This window comes from Centropristis striata, chromosome 13, assembly GCF_030273125.1.
Source record: "Centropristis striata isolate RG_2023a ecotype Rhode Island chromosome 13, C.striata_1.0, whole genome shotgun sequence".
NCBI classification, from domain to species: domain Eukaryota; kingdom Metazoa; phylum Chordata; class Actinopteri; order Perciformes; family Serranidae; genus Centropristis; species Centropristis striata.
Genome location: NC_081529.1, coordinates 5,718,669 through 5,730,720, shown reverse-complemented (window position 1 = coordinate 5,730,720; position 12,052 = coordinate 5,718,669). Strand labels below are relative to the sequence as shown.

At 36.1% G+C, this 12,052-nt stretch overlaps 1 protein-coding gene across 1 annotated transcript in view; it reads right to left on the bottom strand.

The window, feature by feature from the left end:
• Positions 1 to 7,133: 7,133 nt before the first annotated feature.
• Positions 7,134 to 12,052, bottom strand: part of arhgdig (Rho GDP dissociation inhibitor (GDI) gamma) — a 30,606-nt gene continuing 25,687 nt past the window's right edge. The window contains exons 5-6 of the mRNA XM_059347863.1: positions 10,175 to 10,238; positions 7,134 to 9,856 (exon numbers count right to left, since the gene is read on the bottom strand). Of these exons, the coding sequence (XP_059203846.1) occupies positions 9,657 to 9,856; positions 10,175 to 10,238 (264 nt within the window). The 3' untranslated portion in view covers positions 7,134 to 9,656. The remainder of the gene's footprint in view (positions 9,857 to 10,174; positions 10,239 to 12,052) is intronic.

The window sequence follows — 12,052 nt, the reverse complement described above, 5'->3', positions numbered from 1 at the left end:
TCTTCTTCTTCGTTGGTTTCACTGGCGGACTACAAACCAACGTAAAAGGTGCATACCGCCACCTACAGTACCGGAGTGTGTTACAACCTAAAATTATATTCTGTATAATATATATTCTATTATTATTAAACAGTTATTTTCGAGACATCAGACCCTGCATTATAACAATAATGTCAAGCAAATAGAGTGGAAAATATTAAATTAAATTAAATTAAAATATAGAGGTAAAGTACTTCTTGGAATGGTTTTTAAAAAATATATTATATATATTATATATCTATTAATATTATACTTTTCAGTACATTTAGCTGCCAGCATTTGTTACTTTTCAGGTTGAGATTTAACATTTAAAAAAAATATGATATATTTTTTTAAATGATTATGGATTTTTATAAATTAAACCACAAAACAGTATATTAAGCAGTTAGAGTAGCCCTACCTGGACAACAGTAAAATGCTGCTAACATAAATGCATCAAAAATAATAATTAAATAATATATATTTCAAACATATAAAACAATCTTAGTGGGCCCATTGTGCACAACAAATACTTTTCCTTTTGATACTTTAAGTACATTTTGATGTTGATGTTTTTGTACTTTTACTGAAGAAAGTTTTCAATGCAGGACTTGGAGTAATTCTGCAGTGTGGTAATAATACTTTTAATTAAGTTTCCGGTGAATTGCTTTAAAGAAGAATCCCTGACTGCCCCTGTGAATGTGTTTATCCTGCTCAATATCACATACAATAAAGCAGATTGCTTCATTTCAATCTGTAATCTATTTTTAAGGGCCACAGTATGGATTATGGCAATGCTATTGAACCTGAAATGCAGGGGTCCATCATCTCGACACAGAGGATTATGTTTATTGCAATTGTTTCATCTGTGTCTGCTCTGTCAGTAGGCACAGCTCCAGGTCCATAATCTCTCACCTCGACCTCACCTCGACCCCGTTATCTGGCAGGGGTCAGCAGCTATGACGACATGCTCCATCCAGCACTGTGAGCATGTGGCATGTGAGATAATACAATGCTGTTGTGGTTTCTGTTGTGTTCATGTATTTTGTGCAGCAGTGCTGAGACCTTATGTTGATGAATGGTGTTTTAAAGAAGGTGTAGCGGGCTGGAGGCTTATGTTTGATGTTGAAACTCTGCCCCACTAGTTTGTGGAGCATCAGGGAGTAGTAACCCTGGAGGAGGGACATCTGGGGGACAGAGGGAATGGACCAAATTTAGAGTATTCAGCCAAAATGTAGGTGAAGTTCTTGAGTTGTGTTACATGTGGCAGGGTTGAACACAATTCCTCGACCTAGATATTTCCTCTTTTATATGTACAATGTTTACCAGGTAACCTCATTTGGATTTATGGAGCCTTGTACTGTCTTACATGTTGGTCCGAAGTCTCTCAGATTCGACTGGGATGAGATCTGGTGACAGTAAAGACATTTTATTCATGTCTTTTTCATACACTGCAAAAAAAGCTAACTTGTATTTTTTGCCTAAAACAGTGATTTAAGTTGGTAAAACTTGGAAATATAAATTATTGAAATTTAGGGCAATAATGTAAGTTAGCACAACAAAGGAAGCCAGTTGTCTGCTCAAAAACAAGTTAGTGAGTTGTTGTTACTTATATCTTTAAGTTGGGGTTCAAAACAAGGGACAATAGTTCTGATAACTCTTATTTCTTTGTTGTGAAATGCGGGAAAGCGGTAAAATTCTGTCATTAGCGAAATCTAGCGGCTAACTGATGCTAGCGGCCAACTGATGCTAGCGGCACTGCTTGTTACAGCTACAAGAGTAGCCATTAGCGTATCAATGCTAACTCAAAATTGTGGTCACAACATTAGCTGACATTTCATAGCGGCGTTACAATCATGCCAATTCAGCACATTGCAGAAGTTAGCAAAAGTAAGGATTAAAAGTTATTACAATGTAAAATCATAAGTTCAAAAATCTGAATTCAGAGTTGAGCAAACTCAAAAACAAAACTTAAAATATTTAGTTTAATTGTCCAACTTAAAATTTTGTCGAAGTTTGTTGCCTTGAAATTTTGAGTTCAAGTTCATGTTTCTCCATGCTTTTATTCAGGTTTTCCTTCTCATTTGTCATCCATCTGTAGAATACATAAATGTGGAATATGTTGCACGATAATTATGCACCAGATTTGATATGAAATACAACTTTATTATTAGAAATGATTAATTAATAACTATTAATCACATATCATTTACTTTTAAGGTTTATTTATACTTTTTGTTACACTACATTTTTCAAAGGGAATGCTTATTTTTCTTTGTGGCTTTACACAGACTTGTCATTAACTACTGTGTAACTAAGTACATTAAATCAAGTAATATACTTAAGTACAATTTTGAGGAATTTGTACTTTACTTCAGTATTTCCAGATTTGTAACTTTAAACTTCTACTCCACTATGTTTTGAGGCAAATACTTTTTACTCGACTACATTTAGCTGACAGCTTTAGTGTCAGGTCGAGAGAACATGAAAAACATGATCCATTTAAAATGATTATGCAATTTTATAAACTAAGACACATAAAAATATATTAAGTAGTTAAAATGAGACCTACCTGGACAACAGTAAAACATTGTACATACATAATAATAATAATAATAATAATAATAATAATAATAATAATAATAATAATACAATAATATATTTAGAATATATAAAACAATCTGAGTGGGGCCATTCTGTATAAAGAGTACTTTTACTTTTGATACTTTAAGTACATTTTGATGCTGATACTTTTGTACTTTTACTTCAGTAAGTTGAATGCAGGACTTTAACTTGTAGTGGAGTAATTCTGCAGTGTGGTATTAATACTTTTACTTAAGTAATGGATCTGAATACTTCTTCCACCACTGATGTGAACCCCCTGAAAAGTTATCATGTTTGAGGTTTTTTTTTTTAACCTTTTCTAAGTTTTTGTTCCAACATATTCAGCTTTATTGCCTTCAAAGTAATAAGATAAATTAGGATGTTTAATATACACAGGGCTATTTTATCGAAAGTTGCATTACTCACATTATGTATTATTATTTATTATTACTTACATAACATTTATGTTACACAGGTAACTTACTAATGTACTTATTTTAACCCGATTTTAACTCCTAGTTTTGTTGCCTAAACCTACAAAAACTGTGTTAATGTTTCACACATTAACCATATGATTTTTTCCCCCAAAACATAACTGAGAATGTAGTTGTGTTGTGAGAATGGGAGTTTAATCTGCAGGAAGGTCCAGAGTCAAGGCAAAAAATAAATAAAAATACCAATACAATCTTCTCAAACCAGTATAGTCATCTGTGCTGTGGATCCATATTTTCAGCGCTTTATACACTAATCATTCCTCCATGCTAATTCCATCACGCTACACTATGACCTCCTAATATAGCTCATAGCTAGCAAATTATTACCAAAGTGCTGATTGTTTGGAACATATTGTGCCTCCAACATGCTGGCTGAATAAAGGGCAGGCTCTTCCGTTAAGTAATCCCTTAACACAGCCAGGTATGAATGTGTTTTCAGTTAAGAAGATCAAGAATTATTATATAATTGGAATTTCATAACCCAATCTGCTTCCCACAGTGTGTGTGTGTGTGTGTGTGTGTGTGTGTGTGTGTGTGTGTGTGTGTGTGTAAACAACAGAATAGGATTCAAATGTGGGGTCGTGTCTCTATTGAGGGTTTTCTGGATATTGTTATGTAACTTTTCATTGCAAATCATCTTTGATTGGCGTGTTTACCTGGACATGAACTATGGCAAGCATCACACACACACACACACACACACACACACACACACACACACACAAAGAGATGCACGTGGCACTACCCAATATCAAAGGAAATCACAAATGTTTCAGTCAGATAACAGAGAAGACAAAGAGGAGAGCGGCTTAGCTGACAGTCATCATGATCTCTTTCAACAACAAGGATCTATTATTTAAACTGGATATTATTTTGCTTTTTTAACTGTAAAATCACAACTGTTTACTGGGAATATTGCCAAACTTCAGCGTTTCATCTTGTCTTTTGGGCTCTGTGACTAAAAACCTCCCTGGATGTTTTATTTCTCTGGATTTAGCTGACTCCATGTCATCCAAGGTGACTTTCTCCACCTTGGAGTTATCCGTCATGCTCTTTGGATCCTTTGAGGAGTTGAAACGCTCGGTGTGGGACTGGAACCGGTCAGATAAACGTGCCTACAACACCAGCTGTGTCTCAGGTTTTTTCTCAAATTGGTGTGGTCTGTTTCCTCCACAGGTGTGAGTGTCTGTCTGTGCAGTCTGGATGCAGTTTTTTCTCCCATTTTGAGGAGAAAGCGTGACATTACAAACTGTGCACAAGCTCTTCAGGCCCTCGCATATATTTCTTGCATTTTCTTACTTTTTTTGCAATCTTTCTCTCCCACTGAATCATCTGTCTGCACACTATGGAGAAAAAGTCTTTTCTGCAGGCTCGCTGTGAAGAGCCTATAATGACATCAGACTGGGGCCTTCCTCTGCTGGTGGCTCTGCTGCTGCTGGCGCTGATCTACGCCTTCCTCTACCTGCCGGCAACCGCCCAGAGAGCGCTGCTGGAGCAGGCGCTCAGGAGCAACAACACCACCACCGCAGTGAGCACAAACAGCACGGAGGACGAGTAGGACAGATGGAAAAAGTGACAAACAAAAAGCTTTATCAACGGACCGGCAGACATGTGACAGCAGATGCTGCCCTTGGGTAGATTGTGTGGATTAACCTGCTCCAATGACAATATGAGACAATCTGTAAAAAAACAAGTTATTTTCCAGCAATTTACTGTATTATTTCACAATTTTCTTGTTTTTTCTACATTACGGTAAAAAATGGTAAATATTAACCATAAAATGCACATTGACATCTGTAAATTAATACAATGAGACATTATAGATTTTTTTTACAGTGTTATTCAATTGCTTGATAATCTTGAATTGAATGTTAAATTACAGTGAATTTTATGTAAAAATACAAAAATGTTGTTATGTAAAAAAACATCACATTGCTGAATGTAAAATTAAGGCGACTTTCTGTTTGCTTACAGAAAAACTTCAAATTTAATGTAACAAAAAATGTAAATACAGACATTTACTGTATGTTATCAGTATTTTATAAGAAATTAAACAAACTGATTCAGAGGGCACTTTATATTGAAACCCTCCTCATATGTGATCGTTTCATCTGCCGTCTGTGTGCTGCAAGTGAGAATGGAATCAAAGGACAAATCTATGGGGGCTAGAAAACGTCATAAAATTAAAAAAAAATAGTTGATAAAACATGACTATATTTTGACAGGTGAACAATCTTTTTTTTAATCAGTGGTTTCAACCGCTGTTGATGGCCGCAAGAGATTGAGAGAGATTAAAAATGATTTCAAGAGGTGCCAGTCCAACCGGTGACAGAAGCACCAACACCAGTGTTTCAGCTAATGAGAAATGTTATATTATTATTATTTATTTGGTTTCAAAGGGCAAGGTTATTTTTTCTTCACTTAGAAAAGCATTTACAAAAAACCATCTTGTGAATTTCTTGATTGCCAGATTAAAAAAAAACAAAATCCCAGTATTAATGTATTAATGTGGGTAAGAATTACTTTTACAGTCTAAATAAATATATCCTTATGTGGTCATATGTTAGACCAACTAAATCATGTGACATAGTAATAATAATCTGCTAATATACTTCATTAAGTATCATCAGTGAACAGAAATTAAAAATGCACACTTAACTCAGTCAAAGGGGAAATTCTGCTCATTTTCAAGTTCATACTTGAACTTTGGTTTTCTACTGAAACATGCTTTAATATTCAAAAAAACATGTCTGTCTACCTGTATTCCTTCTCTGTCTGAAGTGTTGCAGCATCTTAAAGTTGGAATAAACAATTTTTTACCTATTTCCATGAAATGATTGTGATCATGTGATTCATTCTTGACAGATAAAGTAAAAAAATACTCTAAGTCACTATTTTGATGAGTTGATAGACACTAAAGTTCTATCTGCATGATAAATATGAAGCTTTTGCCAGCAGCTGGTTCCTGATAATGAATCATTATAGCAATAGATCATATGAACAAGCTAAGGCTGTCTGTATGCTGTGACACTGAACCGGAGACTTGAAGGCAGAAATGCTGAGGAGACCTGACTCCATGACACCGTAATACTGAAAGTGCTGCAATTTGGATCGCTGCCAAATTATCATAAATAATAATATAACAGAGATATGTGCAACAAGACTTTTTTTTAACCCACCTGTTAAGTATTTTTTTCTCAGGAGCAGCAATAATGTTCATCTGTCAAGTTGACCCGGGGCATGTTTAATTATCCAGAAGTGCCAGAAACTAAAAAATCCCAATAAACATTGTTTATTATATTTCATTAATAACTCCATTACTAACCATTTCAATCACAATTTAGTGCAATGGTGTTCTTTACCTCTCACAGATCATGTTTTAATGAGGATAATTCACTCGTTTTTCATTAAAAATAATGCATGTTAAACTTTTTTTTTATGTACAATGGAAAGACCTACATATAAAATACAATAGTTTTACATGACTGTGATTTTTTAAATTTTATTTAACATTTTGTTTTATTTTTTCATTTTTCTGAAAAAATACTTTTAACTATTTTTTGTAAAGTGAACTTCGAAATGGGTCAATTTGACGCACAACAAAACAGAAGGGTTAATCTCTGAATCCATGAAAATATTATGAAGTCTAATTCTTGCTTCTAGTTATTGAATAATGTTTGTTTTTGTCAAATAAGATTATTACTGATGTGTTTTCATTCCGTATATTGCCTTGATTAGATTATCACAGATTGCTGATGTCATTTGACCTGTTCTAAATCAGATGACATGACAGAGTGCAGTCACCCCTGCAGGAGGAATTTGTGATAAAAAAAAAAAAAATCTGAAAATGTGTTTTAAAGTTGCAACAGCCTCATGACAATCTCAGCTGTTGATGTTTAAAATGAATGACAAACGTAGCTGTCGCATGGCGTAAAAATATGTGGCATTGTTATCTAACAATCAGCAAGACTTACTTTACGTGCATGCAGGTGGAATGTTTTAAAAGAGACATCCTACTGGTTGTTTGAATTGCCTTTATTAAAAGATACAGGATACTAGATTCGACACCAATAATTGAGGATGCAGCACTTGGTTGTTACAGGCTGGAGCATTAGACACAGACACACGTTTCCAGCTATCTGTGTCTTTAAAAATATCCCTGTAAATACTGTTTCTGCAGTATATGGCATTGACATCTGGACATCTAGCGTCAGTATCTTCTTTTTTAATCACATTAATCTTTACAATAAAGTCGTAAAAAAGGAAGAGAGAATCTTGCTAAACCATGCAACACCCAACAAGCCAACATTTACAGTTAGTCTTAGATCACAACGAGTTCAAATGGTATTTCAATGTTCAATATGTTCAGCAACAATGACAATATCATATCCAAAGACTTAACACAATAATGATATCTCTTATTTTTTTATGGGAATTAATTAATCCCTTGATATACTTCTCAGACAGTACTCCATCTTTCAGCGACCATCTTTAAATGTTTCATTAATGTTGAATTTTATTCACATCTTGCGTCCTTGGTATATGAGAGGTTTAGAAAGGGAAACTTTTGTTCATTTTTACTGAGTGAATAGTATCAAATCCTAAAGGACTTACGTACATGCATCTCTTTCTACAATATGCACAATTCAGTTTCAGTCTTTAACGGGTCGGCTCTTTTGAAACGCTCCACAGAGACTTGAGGAGACGGTTGCTTTTAAAGCACACTGATTATATCATTATATGAAAGTAAGTATTGTTGAACCTCTCCCCCTAATCAGTCAACAGACCTATCAATCACTACTCAATGACATGGGATAAAAAAATCTGCGTTAAGAATATAAATGAAATTCCATGAGCTGACACCTACAGTAACATTTTAAACTCACTCAAAGAAACAGGAAGATGGGAAAGGAAGAAAAACTCCAACTGCATTTTTTTTCTTTTCCTCAAATATTCAAAGATAGACAAGACAGAAATTAAAGGATATTGTTGCTCCTATTGTTATTCTTTGTCTTATCTCTATTCAGGGGATAATCATGCTCTAAGTTTTGGAACTACAGTTCTCATAATGTCCTGGGGGTGTAAACAGGAAGTATAATGTATAGTCTGAGCTAAAACTTGAGCCTATATTTGTGTACATTTTGGCAAATCTGCACCGTAAAAAAATATGCAGAATTACCAATTAGCAGTTCCTGTTTGCAGTGCACCCATGGATGTACAGACAAATATCACTGGATTACTTTTATACAGAAGGAATCATAAAAACACATTAATTCTTAGGCAAGTTCTGTAGTTATGAGGAGCGTTGTTTTCTACTATTTTTAAGATTCATGGAGTTCTTTTTTGATGGACAAACGAAATGATGTCCTCTGGATCCTGTAAGTCAAGCTGAATCTAAAAATATGTGTATTATGGTTGTGTGTTCATATGTGAATTATGACAAGGAGAAGGAGGATGCATTGTGATGCAAATTGCGGAAATCAGGCGCTAAGGGCAAAAAAATGATCCACACAAGTAGGAGAACACAAATGATGATGCACAAACAGAAGGCAGCAACTTTATCTTTTTTCAATTTTAGCTGCTTTCTTTAATTTTGCCAATCTGTTAACCATTTTTTTAACTTTACCTTGTCAATCATGAGGTAGCCCCGCCCTAAAGCATACCCTGCTTCATCGCCTGTTTTACTCTAAATGGAAGCATCATTTTCTGTATGAACATCATGCTGTATTAAAGATGACTTGAGTATCGATTGCGACCCTAAAGTCATGAGGAAATATGTTTACTGAGGTAATAAGTCAAGTGAGAAATAGGGTCATTTCCTCATAGACTTATATTGAATCAGACTTCTTTTTGCAACCAGTGCAGTCCCCCCCTGCTGGCCATTAGCAAGAATGCAGGTTTAAGGCACTTCCACATTGACTTTTAATGGCCACTTGGCTGTGAAACACCTTGTGTTGGTGTTGCGTTAGGATTTTTAGGCATCATACTCAGCAAATGCATGAAATCATTCTTGTGTTGCTCGAATCATCTGTGTTCATGTACTTGCATGGACCATGTTTGTGCCCTCAGGGTTTTATTAAGGCCTCCAAGAGCTGCATATCACACAGTATCTTTACATCATGTCGCTCCTCTCCGCACACCAATTTAGCTACTGTTGGTAAACTTTACTGATGTTAGAATGCAGAATTTCTACTGAGAATCCAAATGTAAAGGTAAAGGCAAGGGGAGACTTGTCATCCCAAAAGCTTTGTCAAGTGGACAACTCTGGCTGATTGGGATATAGATGAAGAAGAATCTGGAAGAAGAATATAAATGCAGAAGGCAGAGAGAGAGAGAAAAGTCCCTGTGAGGACAGCTGCATTAAACAGACAAGGAAGAAAAAGATAGAAGAGGAGACTAAGTAGGAAGAGGAGGAGAAGTAGGGCCTCCTGTCTCCTGCTCTCACAGGACGAGACGGAGGAGGAGGGTGAAAGGGGGATGGAGAAGAGGAAGGTGAAGAATAGGAGCGAGAGAAGGGAAGAGTAGCATCTCACTCTCCGTTTATTCATCCCAGTCCTTTTTGATGTCCAGGTTCCACTCCCAGTCCATGTAGGTAATCTTATCGTCGTCGATGAAGCAGGACTTGACCTGATAGTGGCCGCGTGACATCATGCCTTTGGGTGCCTCCTCAACTGGGCATAGAAACTCATACTCCTCTTCCTTTGGACCGTAACTTCCCACCATGTACGACGCCTTGTCCACTGCAGGAAGATACAGAATGGATAATTGGGGAAATCTGCTAACTAATGCAACAAAAAGTTGTATTATCAAGGCGCTTGTGGCTCCAGAGGGAGCTGTGTGAAGTGTGATAAACTGCTTCAAGTGATGTCATTTGAGTCAGTGTCGGTCGGGCATAACATATTATATTTCTCTGATGTATCCCAGCAGCAGAATTGCCTATTTACCTATGTATATATAATACCTTTATTTAACTGTTGTTAGTTTTACATAGTAATCTCTACTGGATTTAACACACAAAAAAGAGTATTTTTATATAATGTTGTGGCTGAATTATTTACCTCTTACTCCTTTTCTGAAGGTCACATGATGGTACCGCAAGCCAGCAACGATTTCTCTGCTCACCTGCAGACACACAGTTTCATCAAATCTCCACTTTTCTGTTCGTAACAAAACTGCCACCCCAGAGTTAGCATTGAGTGACACTTGAATTCATTTATCATCATCTTTTTAATTATTCATAACTCCAAAAACAGTGGACACTACATTTCCCACAATGCCACTGAACAGCTTCTTTTATGACACCACTCCTGCCTTCTAAATGCCCACGTCTTTCAAACCTCTATTTTCAATTTGAATAGCAGACTTTCTGCTAAATATTCCTAATATAGCCCTGATGACATCACTATAAAATCATCAAGGGGCTCCCTCCAGGGCCATAGAGGACACTATACAACTGTTTTCAGGCTGAACAGTACTGAGTAATTAGTGAAGATCTGAATTTCGTAAATATCTGAATTCTGAAAAAATCAGTTTTATGTATAGGCTAAAAAAACAACAACAACAACAAAAACCCCAATAGATATCACCAAGAAACTTTGCAAGTTGATGACGCATTCAGACATATACTTTGTGAATTACATGTTTTCTTAGATTTTCTGTTCAAATATGCAAATGAGGCAGTATCTAATGCTAACTTTTGTAGGAATCTACATTGGTAAAAAGAAAAAAATGTAATGAAATAAAAATCTAAATATGTATTTTGGTAGTGTTCTTTCCACTAGTCTGAAAGAGGACATATTATCAAAGCAAAAAAATCTCACATTTGACCAGTGCATGAAATAATAATGATTTGTGCCTTGCCTTTTTCACAAAAGAAAAAAAAATTGATGCAAAATATTGATCTCCATGCTTTCAAGAACATGTCAGGCAAATGGCACACACAAACACACACACACACACACACATACACACACGCACACACAAACACACAAACACACAAACTAATGAGCTTTTGTGCTGTGGTTGAAGCTGCATTAAAGGATGCAGTGAAGCCATTTGTCCAGCAGGTGTCCTCGCATCAGAGCGGAGTCAGTCGCTCTCAGAGCTTTTTGGTCATTCTCTGCACATCTCCCTCCCCCTCAGGTCCAAGTCCCCCGAGTACTGCCTCTAGTCTCCCCACATACACACACGCACACACACATACACACACACTGACCTCTTTTTTTCTTTCCTAACTTCAACAAAAATTGATGTATTATATAGGCAATTAGCCCCAATATCTACATTTCTATTTAAGTCAAATACATCAATTTCTCCTTTTTGACAAATTTACGATCAAATCTTCCTTTTTTTAGCAACATTTATCCAGGTTTTAGTGTCCTATCCCCTACAGAAACACTTCCCACAGTCTGAATCTCTCAAACCACAAGATAGATGATTAGCTATTCAGCTGGTTTCTGAGAGTTTTCAAGCAGCTTCATACGCTGAATCGAGCGAGGATCCTGGTTTGTCCTTGTTATTTGTTGGTGCATTTTTCTTTATTCCTGAGGCTAAAGTGGGTAAATGTAGAAATACTTAATAATTTGTAATGTTTGTTCCATAAACATCCCCTCTAGCCTCTGAATGCACTCTCATCATGTATAACTCCTCTACATTTTCTTTCAAAAACATTTCCTCGTCCCTTGTCTGTATTTATTTATAGTGGACATGAGGCAGCAGCTTGGGAAATAGCTGCTGTGTGTTTACAGAAGGGTTTATTTGTAACAGAGCAGGGAAGCAGAGGGAAGACGATGAAGGTGTGAGGAAGTGAGGAGGTTGACAAGTGAGGGGATAAAAGAACAAGATGAGACAATGAAGTGAGAGAAAGACACAACAAGTGGATGTGAGGAAGAAGAGAATAAAGTCAGACATTAATGGAGAGAGTGGGAGAGAGGCAT